The sequence below is a fragment of the Ursus maritimus genome, unplaced genomic scaffold, assembly GCF_017311325.1.
Source record: "Ursus maritimus isolate PB19 unplaced genomic scaffold, ASM1731132v1 scaffold_24, whole genome shotgun sequence".
In the NCBI taxonomy this organism is placed as follows: domain Eukaryota; kingdom Metazoa; phylum Chordata; class Mammalia; order Carnivora; family Ursidae; genus Ursus; species Ursus maritimus.
This window is the reverse complement of record NW_024424897.1, coordinates 2,519,115-2,541,756: the sequence shown is the minus strand read 5'-3', so window position 1 is coordinate 2,541,756 and position 22,642 is coordinate 2,519,115. Positions and strand designations below refer to the sequence as shown.

General features: G+C 57.2%; 2 protein-coding genes and 1 long non-coding RNA gene across 6 annotated transcripts in view; 2 read left to right on the top strand and 1 right to left on the bottom strand.

Annotated features, from left to right (window-relative positions):
- The window catches only part of GAA (alpha glucosidase), a 20,245-nt gene extending 14,348 nt beyond the window's left edge, over positions 1-5,897 (top strand). For all 4 annotated transcript variants that reach the window (XM_040640079.1, XM_040640080.1, XM_040640078.1 and 1 more), the window contains exons 15-20: positions 2,048-2,196; positions 3,226-3,367; positions 3,723-3,872; positions 4,270-4,434; positions 4,680-4,832; positions 5,234-5,897. In XM_040640079.1, coding sequence (XP_040496013.1) covers positions 2,048-2,196; positions 3,226-3,367; positions 3,723-3,872; positions 4,270-4,434; positions 4,680-4,832; positions 5,234-5,293 — 819 coding nt within the window. In that variant the 3' untranslated portion in view covers positions 5,294-5,897. The remainder of the gene's footprint in view (positions 1-2,047; positions 2,197-3,225; positions 3,368-3,722; positions 3,873-4,269; positions 4,435-4,679; positions 4,833-5,233) is intronic.
- Positions 5,898-7,915: 2,018 nt separating this feature from the next.
- Positions 7,916-10,807, top strand: LOC121104946. The gene is made up of 2 exons (XR_005837301.1): positions 7,916-9,209; positions 9,804-10,807. It is a non-coding gene; the product is annotated as an uncharacterized LOC121104946 (long non-coding RNA).
- EIF4A3 (eukaryotic translation initiation factor 4A3) lies at positions 10,596-21,568 on the bottom strand. Its single transcript, XM_040640075.1, has 12 exons — positions 21,350-21,568; positions 18,976-19,048; positions 18,313-18,379; positions 17,820-17,882; positions 17,024-17,156; positions 16,719-16,799; positions 15,023-15,164; positions 14,440-14,578; positions 13,755-13,870; positions 11,194-11,301; positions 10,973-11,100; positions 10,596-10,821 (listed from the first exon to the last, which is right to left on the bottom strand). Exons 1-12 carry the CDS (start codon positions 21,516-21,518, stop codon positions 10,805-10,807), a joined length of 1,236 nt encoding a protein of 411 aa, XP_040496009.1. The 5' UTR covers positions 21,519-21,568; the 3' UTR covers positions 10,596-10,804.
- Between the last annotated feature and the right edge of the window lie 1,074 nt (positions 21,569-22,642).

Here is a 22,642-nt window from a genome sequence, read left to right as displayed (position 1 = left end):
AACCTGCACAACCTATACGGCCTGACGGAAGCCTTTGCCTCGCACAGGTGGGGGCCGTGCGCTGGCTGCCCGGCGCCTTGGGGAGGGGCCGGGGGCGACTGCACAGAGACCCAGAGGGAGCCTGCAGGGACACCTGTCCTCCCTGTGACACGCTCACCTTGCAGGACGGCCTGGTGGCTCGGGCAGACCCCCCCCCCCCACCGGCCTTGGCCTATAGGGCTCCTCGCTCCCCGCTCTGCCTCCCTGCTGCACCGCCAGGCGAGGCGCCGGGCCACTCGGGGCTCCGGGGCAGCCCTGTCTCCCTGCTCTGCCCAGGGCCCTCGTGAAGGCTCGGGGGACGCGGCCCTTTGTGATCTCCCGCTCAACCTTCGCCGGCCACGGCCGATACGCCGGCCACTGGACGGGGGATGTGTGGAGCAGCTGGGAGCAGCTCTCATACTCCGTGCCAGGTGAGAGCACCCGTCAGGAGCAGCGGCTCAGCGGGCAGCGTGGGCCCGGCACCGCGCGCCAGCCTCAGCCCAGAGACGCTGCTGACTCATGTGGGGCGAGAGGCCCGCGGGCCCCTGGGCACCTGTGCGGGGGGCTCACTCGTGTGGGTCAGCTCGCCTGTGGCGCTGTGCCACTCTGGGGGCAGTGATGGCGTTTCCAAGCATCCCCATCTCTGATTCGCCCGGCCGCTGCTGCAGGGCAGTCAGATTCTGTCCGCTCGTGATGTCCCTTCTGGTGACCGCACCCTGAGCCCAGCCCGCAGGCACCGCCCACCCCACCTGCAGAGAGGACCTGGCCTTCAGCTCTCAAGAGCGCCCATGCTGCTGACACGTGCTAGGCACAGACGTGGCTCGGGAGCTCGGGGGGAGGGGCCGGGCCGACTCCCCGGGTCAGCACACGGCAGCTGAGAAGAGCCCCCACCAAGCCCCCGGGCTGGAAGCCTTCCGGTAGCGGCGGGCCTGCTGCTGTGCCCGATGCATCTGCGGACCCCCGGGCCACGGGGAGAAGCCGTTCCTCCTTCCATATGCCACCAGCTCTGATCTCACCTTGGGGCAGGCGCGGCCCGCCAGGGCCCAGGCCCCTGCAGGCCGGTTTTAGGAGGCCCCTCAGGAGGCAGGTTCCCAGCTCCGCGCCCACCCGAGTCTTGGGCTATGGTTCTGGCGTGTACTGATCGTCCCGTGGCAGAGGTCATGCAGGTCTCGGGACCTGCTGCAAGCCAGGCAAGGGTCCCCCACAGCTGGGTCGGGACCTGCCCATGGGCTGGTGGTCCCTGAGGAGACACTGAGGGAGAGGGAGGGCCCAGCCCAGGCTGGTCCTGCTGAGCCGTGGTGGGGTGGGCCCAAACTGATCAACCTGGAGCCACCTGACCCTTCAGCGGCTCAAGGGGCTCCCTGGCCTCCTTCCCAGTACCAGCTCACACTGGGTGCTGACGGCAACAGAAGCGTGTGCTCTCCCAGCCCTGGAGGCTTGTGGTCGGACTCGCGGTGTCGGAGGGGGCACCCTTCCTCGAGTCTCCCGGCTTCTGGGGGTGGCCAGCAGTCCTCGGTGTCCTTAGTGTGGGGCCATCCCTCCCGTCTCCACCTCCGTCTTTGCTCGGCCTTCTCCCCCGTGTCTCTTGTCACGGTCTGGGCTTTTTCTTACTCGGTCACCAGGCAGACTGGGTCAGGACCGCCTCCAGTGACCTCAACTGAATTGTATCTGCAAAGACCCTCGTTCCAAATAAGGTCACTTCACAAGTCTGGCTCTGCCCTCCCAGAAATCCTGCTGTTCAACCTGCTGGGGGTGCCGCTGGTCGGGGCCGACGTCTGTGGCTTCCTGGGCAACACCTCGGAGGAGCTGTGTGTGCGCTGGACCCAGCTGGGGGCCTTCTACCCGTTCATGCGGAATCATAACGACCTCAACAGCCTGGTAGGGGCCGGGGGGGGGGGGTCTGTCCTGGGGGTCCCACCGCAGACGCAGCAGTGTGGCCTGGCGTCCGTGCCAGCAGACCGGGTCTCCTAGGGGAGAGGCAGGGACCTCGCGGCCCCAGAGCTGGGCGTTCCCTCTGCCCCCTCTGCAGCCTCAGGAGCCGTACAGGTTCAGCGAGACGGCGCAGGAAGCCATGCGGAAGGCCCTCGCCCTGCGCTACGCGCTGCTGCCCTTCCTCTACTCGCTGTTCCACCGGGCCCATGTCCTGGGCGAGACTGTGGCCCGGCCCCTCTTCCTGGAGTGAGTGCCTGGGGTCGGGGAGCGAGTGCCCACGGGCTGACCAGCAGCCTGGTGGCACCGGCGTGGCCCCGTCCTGCTGCGGGTGGTGGTGGGGGGGATGACCCCAGACCGAGGGAGCCAGTGTGGCTGAGGGAGGCAAGGCAGAAACCTAGGCCCTCCCTTCTGGGGAGCACTTTGCACTCCCACTTTCCACCCGTGAGATTGCAGCTCAGGGCTGGGGGCATTCCAGGTACCTAAAAGCCCAGGGTGAAGGACACCGAGTATAGACCAGGCCAACCAGGTGGTAAAGCAAGTTGTAAAACCATCACGGGGCTGGCTTACAGGAAAAAGGACCTCGGAAAAAACCCAACTGATGTCCCCCGAGTAGGACTCAGATACGTAAAAGGCGCCCTGCAATGAAACGCCATCTCCAGTCGGTGGGTCAGGAGCCCCACATCGTGAGAATTTGTTAGCTCTTTGCAAAAACCCATTTTTCCCCTCACGGTGTGCAAACGTAAGTTCTAGACGGATTACATACCCAAATGTAAAAAGTTAAGTTCTAGAAAGTTCCACGGGAACACAGAAGCGAATGTCCCTCACTGCTCTGGCAGAAGGGGGCTTTCTCAGACTCAGAAGCAAAAGACAAGGGGGAGGGGGTTGAATTTAGGGAAAAATTGTGATACGCCTCTGAACAGAAACAGAGAATGCTACGACTTCCCCCACGGCAGAACTGTGAAGGCAAACCAGCTAGGGTCGTCAGTGTCCTGTCCCAAACTCACGTGAGAGACGCAGACTGGTCGGCAGGACCAGGACTAGCCAGCAGCAGACCAGCGGTTGGCAGAGTTAGCCACGCGGGAGCCGCAGTCGGCGCCCTGCCTGGAGCGCGCGGCCGGGGAGATGGTCTGCCCCCTCCCACACCGAGCTCCGGCGGCTGGAACCGGCCTCCCCACGTCCCACTGTCCTCTGGCTGCTCGTGCTTCCCTGAGGACCCCCTGAGCACGCTGACCTCAGAGGTCATCAGGCCCACACGCCCGCCCCTCCTGTTTGAAGGTTCCCTGAGGACCCCCGCACCTGGACCGTGGACCGCCAGCTGCTGTGGGGGGCGGCTCTGCTCATCACCCCCGTGCTTGAGGCTGGGAAGGTCGAAGTGACTGGCTACTTCCCCCCCGGCACGTGGTACGACCTGCAGGCGGTGAGTCCCGGGGACCAAAGGCGTCCCTTCTCCAGGCCCTGCGGCACTGGGCCAGATGGCGGAAGGGAGCACTTTTCTGGAGACCCGGCTGCATGAGGGCCCTCACCCGGGGCTTCTCGTGCATCTTCCCACCCAGGCCTTGCAGTGACCCATTTTCCAGACGAGGAGACTGAGGCCCGAGTGGGTAACTCCCCTGGACTCCAGTTCTCCTACTCGAGTCCTGCCTCTACCCCAAGCCCTGGGTCAGGGTCTCTGCCCCCGCCCCCCAAGGCCCTGCATGGAGCCGGGGGCTCCCAGCGACAGCACAGCGGCTTTGGCATTGCCCGACTCTTCGTGACATATCGTCTCCCTCCAGGTGCCAGTAGAGGCCTTCAGCAGCCTCCCACCTCCACCTTGGGCTCCCCTCACGCCCGTCATCCACAGCAAGGGGCAGTGGGTGACGCTGCCGGCCCCGCTGGACACCATCAAGCTCCACCTCCGGGCGGGGCACGTCATCCCCCTGCAGGTACCCGGGCCGGCACCTGAGCCCATCTGTCCAGCTCCGGGCTGCCAGGACCCCATGCTGCCCCTGCAGGAGAGGGCCCCTCCCCCAAACTCAGGCAGAGAGGACAGCGTCTGAGGGTTGAAGATGAACTGACTTGCTGTGCCAGGCACAGGGGAGGCCTGCTTTGTGCGCTCTTCTTAGGGAAGAGTCTGCAAACCTCACTGGGCCCCTCGTGTTCTCCAGGGTGTCTGCACTGGCCAGAGTGGTCAGCGCAGGCGCCCCAGCCCTTGGCTGTAGGCTGTCCTCTGGATCCTGCTTTTTTGCAGCACGGAGCCGTCCCAGCCCAGCGTCCTTCTCTGTCCTGACTCTGGAGGCCTCTGCCAGGCTTGAGACGGTGACACGTCATCTGCTTTTCCAGGGCCCTGGCCTCACAACCATGGAGTCCCGGAAGCAGCCCATGGGCCTGCTCGCAGCCCTGACCATGAACGGGGAGGCCCGAGGGGAGCTGTTCTGGGATGACGGGGAGAGCCTGGGGGTGCCGGAGCGTGGGGACTACACGAAGGTCATCTTCCTGGCCAGGAATGTGAGTCCCAGGACTGCCCAAGCTGGTGGGCTGCCGTGGGGGCCCCCTGTCCCCGGGTCAGGCTTGTGAAGGGAGCAGAGCCTGTGGGCCAGCCGCTCTGACCCAGTCCTCACGCACCTGCCGGCATCCTGAGGGTTTGCACAGGGGCATGGTGCTGCTATCCAGAGCCCCCCGCCCCCCCAATCACCGGCGAGGCTTCCTGGGCCGTCCACTGACACCTCGCTTCTGCCTCTCCATTCCACCAGAACACCATCATGAACGAGCTGCTGCACGTGACTAGTGAGGGGGCTGGCCTGCAGCTGAGGAAGGTGACCGTCCTGGGGGTGGCCACGGCCCCCAGCCAGGTCCTCTCCAATGGCGTCCCTGTCTCCAACTTCACCTACAGCCCCGACACCAAGGCAAGAGAACCCACAGATGGGGCCAGAGGGCATGCCCCCAGGATGGCCGAGGGGGTGGGAGGTGCCAAGGACCCTGGGGACCCGGTGCCAGCTGAGCTGGGCCTTACAAGGGCGAGGGAAGGAGGGGAAGGACAGGCCCCCTTGCACCCTGGATCTTTCCTTGTGGTGACTCGTGGGCCATGTTTAAATGGCAGCCCACTTCTGAAGCTGAGGTGGCCAGTGTAGAGGACACTCGTCCTACGGATTCAGCTGGGGGAGCACAGAGCGAGAAGCCTCCAGGGCTGGGGCCGGCCCGAGCACACCACACACCCAAGCCTGGGCTCCTGTCTGCCGGGCCCTCGGGCCTCCCCACTGATGGCAACTGTTTGATGGTCAATTGTTATTTTTTATATTTTTCCCAGACCCTGGACATCCTTGTCTCACTGACGATGGGAGAGCAGTTTCTCATCAGTTGGTCTTAACCCGGGGCCAGTGGTTCGTTGATCCTTTATGGGAGGAGACGGACTTCACCGTGGCCCCCACACCTGTGTACTTTGGTCAGGACGTGTGGGTGGGCCTCAGGGTCAGAGGCCGTGCCCCATGTCTCGTGGCACTGGCCTCCCTGGAATACCCAGATCTGCATACGCGTCTACCTCCTGGGACCTGGGGCTCTAGCCCAGCAACGCGCCTGACAGTTTTTTGCACAGATCCCACGGGCCGTGGCCCAAGGGGGCCTTACGTGTGCACTGCTATTCTGGAAGGTTTACCTCTCTGAAGCTTGTCACTGGAATGTGTGTGATGTCTGCCATCAGCTGCCTGCCTGTCCGAGACAGCAGAGGTGTGCTCGGGGAGAGGATGCCGTGCCTGCACCCCGAGGTCACGCCACGGGCGGCTATGCTGCTGCTCGGTCAGATGAAAGGACAGGTGGTCACCGCAGGCTGCTTTCTGGGCAACGCCCCCTGGCAGCAGGTGGGGCTGCCCCCCGTCCAATGAGAGCGGGCCCGGGGAACTCCGGACGATTCACAGGACCCAGGGAAGCCCTTGATCTTAAGTGCAATTATTTTAAATAAAAGGCATTGCAATCAAGCTTCTGCTGGTCTTTCTGGGACTCAGGGCGGAAAGGATGTGTCCAAGGGCCGTGACATGGAGGCACCCCTCCACCCTCAGTGGACAGGCCCCTGGACGTTCCCGGGGGCACGCTCTGAAGGCGGCACAGCCCCACGCCTCACCCACCTCTCAGGTGACTGAAGAACATCCCACTGGGCCTGGGGTCCGAGGCATAGGGTGGGTGGGAGATGGGCCTCCATACCCCATCCCAGGCAACCACCAGTCTGCAGTGTGTTTTCCAGAAATTTATGGAAATGGAAGCATCCAGCATGTATCCGTTGTCCCGCTAAGATCACTCAGCCTGTTTCCTCTGAGACTCGCCCACACCGTACGTCCCTGCTTCGACTTTCGGCCAGTTTGAGTAAAGCCGCATTGAGCAATCACGGACAGGTCGTTCCTCTTGAGCACATGCCACGGCGACGCGGTCAGGTCGTATGGGGGTGGGCTTGATTTGTGTTCTGGAAGCTGCCAAACTGCTCTCCAACGTGCTTGCGCCGATCTGCATTCCCACCAGCAGCGAGAGCGGCAGCGGCTCCACGTCCTCGCCGACCCCTGGACGGCGCTGCTCACCTCCGGCCATCCTGGCGAGAGCGGCGCTCGCGGTTCCACACGCATGTCCCTGCAGACGAGCGACGCCGAGCATCTTTTCACGGACTTCGATCTATCACCTGTTAATCTTCTCTGGGGAAGTGTCTGTTCCAATCTTTGGTCCTTTTTTAACGTGGAGTATCAGCCCTGTTACTGAGTTATATTATACATATCATGTTACAGATATTGCAGTTTTTCCATGGCAACTGTAACAAATGACCATAAACTCAGTGGCTGAAACAGATTCATGTCGTCGCGGTGCTGGTGGCCGGGAGGCTGGCCTGGGTCTCACGGGCTGCTCAAGGGGCAGCACGGCTGCGTCCTTCCCGCAGGCTCTGGGGCAGAACCGGGTTCCTGCTGACACAGGCCGTGGGCAGCCTTTAGTCGCACGGGGTTGTAGGCCTGACGTCCGGCTCCTGCCTGCGCAAGCCGCACGACCTGCGCGGCGTCTGGAGGCTGCTCCTCTTCCTGGCTACGGCGCTTCCGAGTCCAGCGAGGGCGGCTGGAGCCCGTCAGACCACTCTGCCCGACCAGAGCCGAGAATGTGAGTTTGAAGAGCTCCCGTGATCAGTTTGGGTCCGCCCGGATAATCCAGGATGACCTCGTCTCAGAATCTTTAATCACGTCTGTCTGCGAAGTCCCTCTTGCCATCCAATGTGACACAATCCCAGGCTCCCAGGAGTAGGACCTGGGCACCTCCGGGGGCCCACTGCCCCCACCACCTAACATCTCCCCACGGGCTCTGGCTGTCCCTCCTCCGTCAGGTTGGTGCTTCGGAATTTTCTCCCAGGCCGTGGTTTGCCTCTACTTTCCCAACGACGCCTGTTGAAGACTAAAAGGTTTTAATTTTGAAGAGTCTGATTGATAATTATTTACGTCCTACTGAAGAAATCTTCACCAAATTCAAGGTCCCTAAGACTTTTCTGCTGCTCTCTTCGAGGTTTTGTGATTTTAGGCCTTATATCTCAAGCTAGTTTTTGTACATGGTATGAAGTCATGGTTAAGGATTTTTTCCACATACGGCTATCAGACTGTTCCGGCCCTTTCTGTTGAAAGCATCATCCTTTCCCCACTGCACGGCCTCAGCACATTTGTGGAAAGCCCTCTCACCATGAATGTGTTCCTTTGTATTGTGTTTCAGGCTCCGTGGTGCCCACCTTTATGCCAGCGCTGCACGGTCCCGCCGTGACCAGCTCTGTTCTCTTTCTCAAAGTTGTTTTGGCTATGCTAGCTCCTTTGTATTTCCATATAAATTTTAGAATCAGCTTGTCAATTTTGTTTCCAAGATTTTTTAATTCATTTTTAAGAGAGAGAGTGCACGCTCGAGCTGGGGGAGGGGCAGAGGGAGAAGCAGACTCCCCGCTGAGCAAGGAGCCCGACGTGGGGCTCGATCCCAGGACCCTGAGATCACGACCTGAGTGGAAAGCAGACGCTTCACTGACAGAGCCCCCCAGGCGCCCCAGCTTGTCAATTTTTGCCCAGGTCTCGGTATTTTGATCTGGCTTGAGCCGACTCCGCAGAACGACATGGGGAGGACGGACACCCGAACGACGCCGACTGCTCTGCAGGACGGCACCTCTCTCGTTCACGGACACTTCCCACAGTGATGTGTTGTGGCTTTCAGTGCACAGAGCTCCCGCGTCTCCCACCTGATGGATCCCCGGGATTTCCCTCTCCGAGTGTTCGCTGCTGACGTGCAGGAGTACAAGTGAGTTTTGAATACTGACCCTGTATACGGCTACGTTTCCTAAACTCAGTTATTGGTTCTCTGTTGCAGATTCCTTAGGATTTTCTACATGAAGGATCGTGTCATCTGTGCGTAAGGACTTCTTTCCAACCGGATGCCTTTGTCCCCTTTTGTGGCCTTACTGCACCGGCCGGAGCCGCAGTCGCACGGTGACTGTATGGAATGAGGACACGGGGCCTTCATCCTGGCAGGGTCGCTGAAAGCAACCGTTAGCGGTGGAGTCGTCCCTTTCTCCTCGCAGCTTTACCGGGTTTTGCCGGTGCTTGAGGCTCTGCTATGAGCTGCGTGGACACTGAGGACGGTCATGTTCCTGATGAGTTACCTTGCCATTTGTGCCGCTGGTAACATTCACGGCAGCAAAACCGTGGTCCAAGTGGACAGGCCCGCTCCAGGCTGCATGGGGTCAGCGTGTAAGACGGAAGGTGTTCCCCGTCGTTTCACTGTTCACTTATTTGCGCCTTTGTGATTTCTTGTAAGCAGTGTGTAGCTGTGTCTCGTTTTACAAGCCCATCTAACAACCTTTTGACTTGGGACTCTGGACAACTGACTTTCCCCTGGCTCGTGCGCTGTTTGTAATTTTCGAGGAGCGTGTGTCCGATCCCCCACCTGATGTCTGAGATACACCATTCACACACGACTCGCCACCGTTCCAACGCACCAGCCGGGGACGTTCACTGCATTCCGAGTTCTGCAACCATTCCCACCGTCCAACCCCTGAACATTTTCATCCCCAAAGAAACCCTGCCCACGAGCACACACTCCCCGGTCACCCTCCCCAGCCCCCCGGAAAACCACCACCTGCTTGCGAGCTGTTGAAGTCACCCGTTTGGGACATTTCACAGAAGCGGAATCACAGAGCGCTTGGCCTTCCATGCCCGGCGGCCCTCCCCGAGCGGGCGTCCCAGGCTCCCTGGCGCTGTGGCAGGTGTCAGCACCAGGCGCCTCTGAACTGCCAGGTAATATTCATCATGGCACTTACCACACTTCCCAGTGGACGGATACTTGGGTTATGTCCACTTTCTAGCTATTAAGCACTAACAATAGCTACTGAATATTTGAATATTCAATACTGAATGTTGAACAGCTTTGAACATCTGTCTCGCAGGGCACACCAGCCCGCCTACTTCTCTCAGTGCTGTTGCCAAGGGACTCAGCTAAACCTCTCTGGGCTGACGCCAGCTGCCCTCCCAACAATCCCCACCCGCTTGCACCGATGCCAAGCTCACGCACAAAGCCCCCAGTGCCAAGCAGTCACTTCCCTTCCCAGTGCCGTAGTACACCGTGGGGAATGCACTTGTGCAGTCTACATTCCATACTACTGCCCGAGGCAAAATCACTCTCTCAATTTTAATTGCTCCGACTGCTCAGAGCCAGGCTGCTTTCCAGAAAGTCTGTACCTATCGACACCACCAACATAAACATTCCCTACACCCTTGCAACACTTAGGGTGATTATTAAACCTTGGATAACCATGGATCACATCCGAGTCACCTGCGAGGTCCAACAGTTTTCGTGACTACCTGTGTTTTTCTAATTGCTATCTTTCCTAGACAGCATCTGAGTTCAGCTTCTCAAGCGTCTTACCTTCCGGTTGGCTTCCTATCATGTCCTCCCTGAGTCGCCGCCGCCGCCCCGCGTAGACCCGTTCCTCCTCCGCTGTACCATGCCGTGCTTCTGAATCCGGACCCCAGTGCTCCTATCTTGTGCCCGGCACCCGGTGCACAAACCCAAGGCCAGGCTGGGGCAAGGACTTACGGTCCGCATCTTCCGCCTCCGAATTCCCTCCCTCCCGTCCTTAAGAAAGGGGGTCCAGTACAGGGACGGCTGCCGCGTCCCGGATGGAGACAGTGCGGCGGCGTGCAGCTGGGGCTGTGGTGTCCCGGTCTCTGCTGCCGGCGTGGGGGCCCCCACACGCGCTGCCTGAGCCTCGTGCGCGCTCTGGGTCGGGGGTTCCGACGGGAAGTCCCCTTCACACGCCGTACGATTCCGTTGGCATCGCCGGATGACCCTGAACAGGGTCCCAAGCTGCCCAGCACCCAGGGCATTTGCTGCGCCATCATCCTGACCGGCGTGGCCAGTCTGCAGAGGCGGACGGTTCCGCCACTTCTGTTTACTGTTTGAGAGACCAGAGAACGGGGCGAAGGGCCTGTTGCCCGGATCACACTGCACGTCACCAGAAAACCTGGTGGCACCTTAAGAAACATAAATTATAGGGGCGCCCAGCTGGCTCAGTCAATGGAGTGGGCGACTCTTGATCTCAGGGTCGTGAGTTCAAGCCCCACATTGGGTGCAGAGATTACTTAACGTTCGGGAAAAAAAAAAAAAAAAGAAACAAATTAGAGTTTATGATAAAAGTTCTAAACGTTTAATGAAAAAAACTCAAGAGCACTGCATTATTTACATGTGGATAAGAAAAGAACACCAAGGGCTCGTGCTGGGGGCTGTCGGAGAGTTCACACAAACCCCGTCACCCAGGAACCGCCCCCGAGCGCTTCCCAGCTGGAGCACAGGGCAGGCGGACGGTCGCCAGCTCATCGGCACGGCGGGCTCCTCAGATCAGATCAGCCACTGAGAGAAAGAAAGGTACGTGGTAAGGAGTAACACAAACCCAATGAAAACGCAGAGCTCTCACTGGAGGCTCACAAGACTTCCCCAAGACAAACAGGAGAACGGGAGAAGGGCTCCAGTGTCCCCACCCCAGGGACAGGTGGCCACTCACCGTTCATGGGCATCTCGTCGATCTGGGTGGAGTAGTACTGCTCGATGTCCCTCAGGATGCGGATGTCGTCATTCTTCACAAAGTTGATGGCCACCCCCTTGCGGCCGTAGCGGCCTGACCGCCCGATTCTTCAAGGGCAGAACAAACCGTTTCAGTGAACACAGCAGGAAAGGTGTCGGTAAACCCGCCAACAAGGAGAACCCTGAGAAGCCTGCCCGTACCTGTGTATGTACAATTCTCTGTTATTGGGCAGGTCGTAGTTAATGATGAGGGACACCTGCGGGACGTCCAGCCCCCTGGCCCACACGTCTGTGGAGATGAGCACCCGGCTGCAAAAAGAGAAGGAACCTGAGGCAATCACCTTAGTAGCAAAAGTTTTAGACTGGCGGGCGCCTGGGTGGCTCAGTCAGTTAAGCGTCTGACTCTTGATTTAGGCTCAGGTCGTGACCTCAGGGTCATGAGATCGAGCCCCACATCAGGCTCCACGCTCAGCACAGAGTCTGCTTGTCCTTCTCCCTCTGTTCTTCCCCCCACTCTGTCTAAAACAAATAAAACCTTAAAAAAAATAAGTTCTGGACTGGGTACGAGTTGAAAACACGTCGGGTCACCCTCACACGGGCCCCCAGCAGGTGTGAGGGGTCACGGACGGAACCAGACCTGTGCAGAAGGGCACTCTGCGTTCTTAGTTGTACTGAGTTCCTGTGTGCTACCAAATGATAGTTCAAGTATCTCTCGTTGTTCTGCGTTACCCCCGTCAATCACGGAGAGACACAATTTACTTCTGCCTAAGGAGTTAGGAATGGTGGCGTCACTGACTCCCGTGCCGGGTTCACCATGTCTTCAAATTTGTACTGCACCCCACACCACTCTGCCCGTCAGCTGGGACAGGATCTGACACACCACCGGCCTGCACCGTCCAACACGGAGGCCGCCAGCCTGCCTGCCGCGCACCCACAAAGTGCCTGGCCTGGAATGGAATGCTCTGGACGTGTAAAATACACACAGGATTTTGAATACTTAGGAAAAAAAGCAAAAAAACCTTAATTAAAATTTTTAATGCTTATTACATGTTGAAAACGTTGAAATGATTTGCCACATCGGGTTAAATAAAATTTATTAAAAATCAACTTCACCTGCTTCTTTTTATCTGTTTTACCGCTACCAGAAAGTCCCAGGTTACATATATGGCTTGAACTGTAGGTTACCGGACACGACTGCTCTAGAAGCACTGAATATGAAGGGACAGCAGCATGGGAGAAAAGAGTTCAAGACAAAACAGGAAGGTGCCCCAGCCACATCATCACGACACGCGCAGCCCCAGGGGGAGGAGAGAAAACAGGACCCGGCCACGCTGGCAGGGGAGGCCAGGCTCGGGGGGTCAGACGCCTGCCAGACAGGAGCAAAGACAAGGGCCACACTGAGGCACATCAGGGTGACAGCAACACGCCAGGGGGCCAGGCAGGTTCTTCCAACACAAACACCTGCATCCCCAGAACTCTCTCAGCAAATCCCACCCGAGCTGTCAGAAGGAGGCATTGCCAAGTGAAGCAAACACTTCCAGACAAACTAAAACCCGCACCTTGTCCCTGGCAGCCCCCAACCACATACACAGAGACATCCTTCGGGCAGAAGGAAACGCATCCCAGACGGAAGGTCAGGGACTAAGGAAGAGAGAAACAAATGGTGAATATGTGTCTGACCGTAAACACACTCTGTCACACGGAGCAAAGACATCGTGTGGAACTTCCACGGAAGGACAGGGTCACGACGTCACCGCTTCCAGCCTCTGTGGGCAGGGACGATGGCCCCAGTGCCCATCACAACAGCAGAGGACAGACACGCGCTGTGCTAAGGGGGCTACTCAACGAACGGAGGCACAAACATTTTCTAAACCCAGAACTGGGGAGAAAGAACAGTAAGAAGAAATCCAAGATAAATGAAGAAATCAGAGAAGAAACACGAGAAATAAAATGCATTCACGACACGGTCAGCGTAAACCACCACACCAGCGTCGGCATTAACTAAACCGCACCCACGGCTCCAGTTAAGGGACCGCGATCACCGTCAGACTACAGGAAACCCAAACCGAAACACATGGAGAGCCGTGGGCGCCCAGGACAGCGCCTCTTCCGACCGCAAGCGGGAGGCAGAGGGCGTGAGGTGCCTGCGGGGGACAGCCGCCCGACGCGGCCGCCGTGGCTGCATCGGAGACAGAAGGCAGCCCCACGGAGACAGACGCGTCCGTGATGAAAGCTGCTCCTCCGCGGACAGAGTGATTCCGCGTGTGCACGCCCGGCCTGAGGACGCGTCCCGCACGGGCACCGCGAGCCTCCGGCAACTGCACCCACCGCCCGCTCGATGCCGCCAGGATGGTGAAGAGAAACAAAGGCGAGGACGCAGGGCATCCGCACCTCACGGCGCTCGGCCTGTGAACGCGCACACGCACGCACACACGCAGCACCTGAAAGGGGAGAGTGCACTGGGCCGCCAAGTGCAGCTGAATAGAAGCCAACAAAGCGCGTTCCCGGACCACAGTGGGATTAAGCTAACGACCAATCACGGAAAGATGAACGGACAATCTCCTTACTCAGCAACAACGAAACACGCTTCAAAGACGCCAACCGAGCCACTCGGCGAAGGCCACCACCACTAGGAAGCCACCCTAGGGCTTCCTCGGCGGCGCCCACCACAGCCCGGAGCGTGAGGGAATCCAGCATGGCCCCCAAGCGGAGGGCCCAGGGAACACCACTGGCAGGACCGGGTGTGGAGAGAGCTGGCCCACCTGGCGCCGGACCGGAACTCCTTCATGATGGACTCGCGCTCCTTCTGCGGCATGTCCCCGTGCATGGACGAGACCGTGAAGTTGGCTTCTCTCATCTTCTCTGTCAGCCAGTCGACCTGCACGTCAAACCAGGACACACCGCTGTAAGCTCGGAAACCAAACCAGACGGTGTGTTCTGGATTTTACTGCAATCATCTAAGCAGAACCTCGTCTACGGTGAACACAGAGCGCAAGTGCTCTTGAAACTCGGACCAACCTTCGCTAGACGTGCAGAGCGCTGCACTTTCCCGAGCACTGTCAGGGCAAAACTCTCTTGTTTGTTCCATGTAAATTTCTCAAGGGAAAGGAAAGACCATCTCTCACTGTTCTCGTTTGAAATTCAAATTCGCATCTTTTTTGGAAGGTGGCCCAACTCCTTTTCCTGTTTCAAGGGAGCCGCCAGGCACTCTCGGCAGCATCTGCACACGAGCATCGCTTGGGAGCCCACGAGACCCAGGCCCAGGTCCCACCAGTGACTCCCGAGGCTTCGGTGGTGCGACCAGCATCAACACCTCCGCACAGTTCACTGGACACGCCCGACTGTTCACGTCTGAGCCTTTACAGACAAGGGCTGACCTGCGTTCCTGAGAGAACCCACCCTCAGTTTGGGCCAGAAGGACACTGAACAGCTCGGCTGGCTGCCTACCTTCCTTTTGGTATTACAGAAGATGACCGCCTGAGTGATGGTCAGCGTGTCGTAGAGGTCACACAGCGTGTCAAATTTCCACTCTTCCCTCTCCACCGCCACAAAGAACTGCTTGATGCCTTCTAGAGTCAATTCATCACTAGAAGACAAAGACAAGTCCTGTGAACACATTCTCCCTCCCAGACCTGAGGGCATACACAAGCCAAGCACTGCCCCCGGCGCCCGCCTGACCCACGGCGGCGCCCGCCTGACCCACGGCGGCGCCCGCCTCACCCACGGCGGCCCCCGCCCCTCGCGGCCGCAGCCCCCCCAGCGGTCAGCACTCCCGCTGCACAGGCCACAGGCCGACCAGTCTCAGCCTTCAACGGCCGCTATCCTGCGTATTATGTGTCTTACTCCCACAACACTGAGGGAAAACACCACCAGCTACCGGATAAATTTGGAATTACTGGGCCAAAGGGGAACACACATATAAAAGCTGGCTTTTCAAAATAGAAAATAGAGAAGAATTTTCACGTTTTAAGCCTCAGACACAAGCTACGTGGCTACGTTCTCGCACCGCCCAGAAGCAGGGCATTCTCACCGCTTCACCAGGATGCGGATGGGGTCCGTCATGAACTTGTTGGTCATCTCCAGGATTTCGTGGGGCAGCGTGGCGCTGATGAGGACCACCTGCGTGGCTGGGGGCAGGTACCTGTACACGTCGTAAATCTGCTCTTTGAAACCTGAGACAAAGGAGAGGCACGGTGAATTCTGAAGGCTGCACACTTCGACACAGAAGCGGCGACAGTGAGGCATATGGCTACGTACGAGGACTCTCTTCCAGGGCTGGGAAATCCATGCGCCCCGCTCCTCCACTGCTCCCTGGTGGGCTCTGGGGATCGCAGCCCCCACCCGCCCGAGAGGCCCGGGTGCCGACAGTTAAGAGCAACAGAAACCCAGCCCCGGGTCGCCCGCCTCAGACGCCTGCTGGCAGTGACGGCTCCATCCTAGCTCTGCTGCCCTGTGGGGATCTGCGTCTGCTGTGGCCGCATCTGCCACAGTGACGAGAATCCAGAGACCAGCATTTTTACAAAACCATCTTCCAGTTATAAAACTCTCACCCACGGAATCATGATGATTGTGAACTGGAAACTAGGACGTCACGCGTCAACTACACCTCAATCTGTGGCACCTAGCCCATGGGTCACCACCACCACCTCCGCCCGGCGCGGGCAGGACGGGGCCAGCAGGTGAGTGTGTGAGAATGCCCAGAGTCCCGCGACCCCTGAACAGACCGGGACGTTGTGACACACACAGACTGAGCCCAAGATCTGCATTTCTAACAAATTCCCAGAGGACACGGACGCTGCTGGTCTGGAGACCTCACTCTGAGAAGTGCTGCCCACCGGACAGGAGCCAAGGAGCCACCGGCAGCCGTGGCTTCCTCGGACACTAAGGAAGCCGAGTGCTCTGTGGTAACTGTGTGTCCTCTCAGCTGAAGACCAGCCTTCAGGGACCTGGACGCCAGGAGAGCCATCGAGAACCCCACCTGCACTGCTGGTCAGCGCAGAAAGGCAAGCGCCTCCTTCACCCGGGTGACCCTGACGCCTGGGAGACGCCCCACCAATCCCCAGTAATGAGGCGGAGACCGAGGGGGAGGGTGTGTGCAGGCAGGGAAGACGACATTGTAACAAGGCCCTGGCTCAAGGTGACATTTTTAGGACATGTTTCCCCCCTGTGGACTAAGCACAGCTGTCATCACTGAGGGGCATTACGTACCCATCCTCAGACATTTTGGTCAAACACATAAAAAGCCTAAAAAATACACATCTCAAGTCTAGAAATTTATCTTATTAACTGGTTAAAGAATAAAATCAGCCTAGATGACCAATAAGACAACTAAATGACAGAGTATCTGGACCACAGAACACCCCGCTGCCACAGAACCAGCTTCCCTGCCACACCGCTGTGCCCCCACAATCCACAGCACGCACTTCTACACGTTCCATCTAAGCGCACGCCTCCCCATCTATGCCGACCCCAGACACACAAGGGGTAACGCCGCGGATACCATGGTTCTGGCTGAGACCAGCCTCGCCCCCACCGCACTCTTCCTACCCTCACCCACCCGGTGAGAAGAGCAAGGTGCACGGGGTTCACGTTCGCAGCAGCCCCCAGGGCACAGGGCTTTCTGCTGATACCCAGAACGCTTGCGTTCGCGGCATGTTCCGTCTCTAGGACGTGAACAAGTGAACAGTTCAAGGTCAGGAGGAAATCTAGGCTTTTGTGACTCGTACCTTTATTCAACATCTCATCTGCCTCATCCAACACCAGCATCTTGATGGCACGTGTCCTCAAACTCCTGCGCCGGATCATGTCTGTAGAATCAGTTTGAAATCGTTAGACCTCAGGCTACGAGGAAGCAGTCGGCCATTCCACCTGGTTTCGGAGCATTTCAGAGACCTTCTGTCCACTTCTTACACGTCACCCACACGCCAACACTCCAGTGTGCGGCACGGCAAATGGAGAACAGTGCTGGGTCGTTCAAGCGTGTCTTACAAACGCTACACACCGCACGACTTTTACAGACAAAAGCGCTTACCAAAGACACGCCCGGGTGTGCCAGCCACAACGTGCTGCCCGTAGTCCAGCTTCCTGATGTCCTCCCCCACGTTGGTGCCCCCGATGCAGGCGTGGCACTGGACGTTCATGTAGTCCCCCAGAGCGAGCAGGCCCTGAATTAAAACAGGGGTCACATCTGGGGCCTGCCCTCAGGACCATGCTGAAGCCAGAGACCCTGGAGTTTCCCCAAAGTGAAGGTAATCTCTACTCCAATATAAGATGACCCCCAAGTATTATTTATTCCCTTATTTGTACCACGAAACTACAAAAGGACCCACCCTCCCTCTTCTAGGCTTTTCTTGCCAAAATGAAGTTTGTTTTACTGGCTTCTTATTACAGAAACAATATTTTAATTACAAAACACTGAAAATACATAAAATTCATAATCCTAGCCACCAAGACACAATACTGACATCTTAATATACGCTAATTATATATACATTAATTATATGTTTAAAATATATCGTAAAGACTTATATAAGTCTTTACACCGTTAAGTACAAAAATAACAATTATTTTACTAAAACAGCTTTTTGTTGAAAAAATTATAATTCTGAGACTGCAAAAATCTATTGGAATCACACCAGCTACACTAAAAATGACTTAGTATAAACCAGCAACTCCTGTAACAATGATTTATGACAAAATGTTAGGAATCAGGAAACAAAATTTGAGGGAACGGAAGAACAGGGTCAGATTAAATCAACCCACCGGCCTTCTACACCTGAACTAGAAAGCAGTACTTGCAAGTACGGCGCCACCGCTCAGCGGCTCACCTTCTGGATCTGCACGGCTAACTCTCTCGTTGGAGCCAAGATCAAAGCCTGGGTTTCACGAACCTGGTAAAATAATTTGTCAGAAAACAGAATCCTCAGTACCCTCGAGGCAGACTGCTAACTAACTCAGACGCAGGTCTATTCTGAACGGTGCCATGTGTTAGCCACACATCTCATTTCTAATGGGACGTAAATGAGCCTGAACAGAAGTTCAAGTGTGAACCCAGCCATCGTGGGGTTCCCTGGGCAGGATTCTTGCTTGCAGATGACAATGTCCACTAAAATCTCTCCCCATTTAAATGACAAGGAATGTATGACAGGGTATGAGTTAGCTCTCATATTAGTGTGCAATTAAGAATCTCTTAAAAAATTTGAGTCTGTACAACTAAACAGATATTTTAAAAAACTGTCCTTTTTGAACACTGTAGTTACAAGAGAAAAAGAAGTGTATCCTAGGATTAAAGGAAGGTTCACTTGAAGAGTGGCGAATTACCTGGATATCCAAACACTGGAGGACAGAAATGCTGAAGGTGGCAGTTTTGCCTGTGCCAGACTGCGATCTGTTTAAGAAAACACAGGCACCGGGGTGAAGGACGGCCTACTCGGTCCCACTCACACCAGCCCAGTGCTCCGAGGGGTTGGCTGAGAAGCACCTGGGCAGCTCCTTCCGAGCTGATGCCCCACCTCCCCGAGCGGACCAACGCCTTCCCCGCACAGTCACAGGCCGTTAGTCAGCAGCTGCAGCTCCTGCACCGGGGGAGTCGGAGCGGCAGGGTCTACCTACAACCCCGACAGGTGGGACAGGTGGCAGAAAAAGAGAGATTCCCTTTTCTATAAATGGAATGCTTTTCTGTAATCTGGGACTAAAACCACCCCCAAAAATAATTTTTCTTGTAAATGAGTCTTTAAAATTAAGGCAAATCAGGAATAAAGCCATTAAGAGAGTATTATAAACCGTTCACATGCCAACTGATAAGTAAAGCTGGCTAAAAATATGACAGCTTCTAGAGTAAAGGACACAAAAACAAAAAACAAGACACCCTGTGGCTAAAGTCAAGGGAAGGGTTGGTGGCGAGTCTGTGGACAGAGAGAAAAGCAGTCCTCCCAACGCACTCAGCTGACTAGCGCCTAACCCCCATCGGTGCCAGGGACATACTGAGCAATGACGTCTCTGCCTTTAATTATCTGCTTGATGGCTCGCTGCTGTATGGCTGACGGTTTCTCAAAACCTGTAAAAAGAAACAGAGAAAGTCAGTTCTAACCATGAGGACACTGGAAGCTCCTTGGGGCACAGACTGTATCTTTTTTAAGCCCCCACCTGCACCCCTCCTAACCCAAAATCCAACACACAGAAGCTCTCGAGAAACAGCTGCTGAATGATTGGGCTGAACTGTATTTTTATACTAACGTGGATCTTATTTGTACAGACAAAATCTCTATAAAAGAAACACCGTTGCAGAATCCAGAGGCCCCAGTTAGATTACCAAAAACACCCCAACATGTTAATGGTGGTCCTCCTAAAGCACGGGTGCCAGAGGCTCGCCTGTTACTCATTCCTTCTGTACTGACGACGTTACAACAGCCTGCATCGCTTTTTACTGTTTCCGTTACTTTTTTTCTTTAAGATTTTATTTATTTATTTGACAGAGAGAGACAGCCAGCGAGAGAGGGAACACAAGCAGGGGGAGTGGGAGAGGAAGAAGCAGGCCTCCAGCAGAGGAGCCCGATGTGGGGCTCGATCCCAGAACGCTGGGATCACACCCTGAGCCGAAGGCAGACGCTCAATGACTGAGTCACCCAGGCGCCCCTGTTTCCATTACTTTTTAAACTCTGAGAGCGGAAAATGAATCCAGTAGCACTGCAGCCACCCCTTTCCTCTCCAGATCAGTTTGCGTGCAGTTCATGCCGTCTATATGAGCACTGATTTCACAGCCTGGGTGGTTCTGTGGGGGGTCCACGCTGTGCTCCTTCCACGTGACACAGCCTCATGAACTAGGACACCACCCCCTCCAGCACAGCAATTACCAAAGAACGAGGCTACTCTGAAGGGATAAATGTATCTTCCAAGTAAACAAAACTTTATGTACAAAAGATGTAGTTCAGTTACTTCTGGGTAGTCTTTTAAAATGTTAGTATCCCGGGGCGCCTGGGTGGCGCAGTCGTTAAAGCGTCTGCCTTCGGCTCAGGGCGTGATCCCGGCGTTCCGGGATCGAGTCCCACATCAGGCTCCTCTGCTGGGAGCCTGCTTCTTCCTCTCCCACTCCCCCTGCTTGTGTTCCCTCTCTCTCTGGCTGTCTCTCTGTCACATAAATAAATAAAATCTTTAAAAAAAAAAAAATGTTAGTATCCCGTCTAACATTAAAACTGTAACAGATGATCTAAAACCCTCCTGATGACCAAGCCCAGGGATGGGAAACTAAAAACAGTGTTTGCGGCCGGGATGTCCTGTATGACAAAAGGCAGGTAGGACTGTCAGCCTCACCACCAAGTCGGCTGCAATGGCACTTCTCACCTCCCATCCCCTTGCTCTGTCTAAACTGTGGTAATATCAAGGACTGTTGGGTAAAACTCAGCCTAGTCCCAGGCGTTAGGGACAGATGCTGATCACTCCCATCTCCATCTGCAACCCCACCTCTTCCCAGGCTCCGGACATCTCCAACCAGATGGCTCACAGGCCCCTCACACTCACCTGCCTCCCTCAACTGCTCCCCACCTCTGCAAATGGCAGCACCACCCACCAGTTGCTCACAACACCCAGGAAGCCTCTTTCCTCTGCTGCTCACATCAACCCACCTCCACCTCAACACCATCAACTCTCTTCTGGACTCAGGTCCCTCCTTCCTCCCCTGCCCACCTCTCACCTCCCTTCAAATCCACAGACTCCCAGAATAACCTCCGAAAGTGCAAATCTGACCACGTCATTCCCCTGCTTAAAACCCGCCAATGGCTTCCCACTGCACTTAGAAATAAAATTCAAGCTCTTTATCAGCTCAGAGGGTGCTCTGCAAGATCTGGCCCTGCCTGCCGCTCCAAAGTCGCCCGAGGGCTCCCACCACCGAGGGCTTCTTTCTGTTCCCGGGAGGCACTCGACTCAGTGCTGCAAGGTCCTGGCACCAGCTGCTCCCTCTGCCCGGTCCTCTCACAATGGGCTCCTTAATCCAGACCTCAGCTCAAATGTCAGCCCCTCCTGGGAGCCCATTACCGATCAGCCCCACTACTCCCCCGACCCTGCCCCTTCGCAACTCCATCACCTGAAGCAAGCTCGGCTCCAGGCTGCGCTTCTCCCCGAACTCATTTAAGCTCCCTTAGGGCACAAGCCTGCGGGTTCAGTGCTAAACCCTCAGGCCCAGACAGCGCGGGTCCCTAGCACCTGCAGGTACAAGCCCGTTATCCGCTCTGAACTGACTCCCCGGCGCCCGAAGACTTCACAGCCTTCGCCGGGCCCAGCGTGCCGGACGCGGGTCGCCCGTTGGGGGCCCGGGGACTCCCTCCCGGCCGCGCCCCCGCCCTCCCCGCCCGCGGCCCCCGACCGTAGGCGTAGATGCCGCGCAGTAGGTCCTCCCGCAGGCCCATGGTGTCGAACGTGGGCGTCACGTCCACCTCCTCGCTGGTCTCGAATTCCACTTTGGTCATGTCTTCCTCTTTGAGAAGCCGTTTCCGCGCCGAGCCCGAAGTCGCCATCGTGGCCGTGGCCGCCATGATCCCGAGTCGGCTGAAAGCGGAGCGCGCGCCGCAGCGGAAAGCGGAAGCAGGGCCCGGCGCCGCCGGCGCCAGGAACTGACGCCACTGCGCGCGTGCGTACGAGCCTGCGTCGGGGCCGCGAGCTTCTCTCCATGCGAAAGGGGAAACGGGGCTGGCTTCAGGGAGAGGGTGGTGCTGCTGCTGCTCTCGCGCGAATTAAGAGCCCGCGGGATCTCACTAGGGGCGGGGCACCGCCCAGCCCCTATAAATACAGCGGAGGCGCCTGGGAACGGGAGTTGAGTGGGTTGCTGCTCGGGTTCCTTTTTCTGTTTCTTTTATCGTCGTGTCGGCGGGCCTGGAGTTCCCCGCCGACGGCAGCCGCCGAGCCGGGCGCCCGGTCCGCACCCTTATTCCGCCGAGGTCCCCGGCTCGGGCGGAGGGCGCCCGCTTTCCGCGGGAAACGCAGCGCTGGCGCCCGATGGAAAAACGCAAACGGTTTCCTAGTGGAAAGCCTTGCTGACAGCCCTGATGAGGTGGCCGGGTTTTAAGCCCCTAAGGAAGAGAGCCCCTGCGCGGTCGAGTGTGTGAGGGGAGCGCCCCACGCCGGGGGTGCGAGCGGGCCCCGGGCACGGCCCCCGGCTGCGCTGCACCTGCAGCTCCCGGGCCCCCTGTAGGCGGCGGGCGCCGACACGCCTGCTCGGGAAGGGGGCCCGAAGGGTTTGGCTTTTCCCTGTGCACGGGAGCCGGTCCTGCCCTAAATGCCACTAATGCCGGGCTTCACCTCTCGCCCCTGGACCCGCGTCACCTCCTGACCTGGGTTCATTCTTTGTTCGAGAATCGCGCTTTTAACCTCGTGAGGGTTACACTCGCATTCTCATTGTTTACTTGGCTTGCATGACTGGGCCTGTCTTTAAGCCACGAGCTCTCCAGGCGGTGTTTGATCGCTCTCCTCTTGTGAAGGTTGTTTTAGTTAAAAGTGGATAATCGTTTCATTCACTAAACTAGACATGTAGAGTACGGCGGGTTGCAGAGGGCTGCCTTGCCCTCGCCCTAAGGGCAGGATATGTCCAAACGCCATAAGATAGTTGACCTGATAAACAGGCCTAATAAGACTTTGCTGGTATTCGTCAAATAGTAAATAT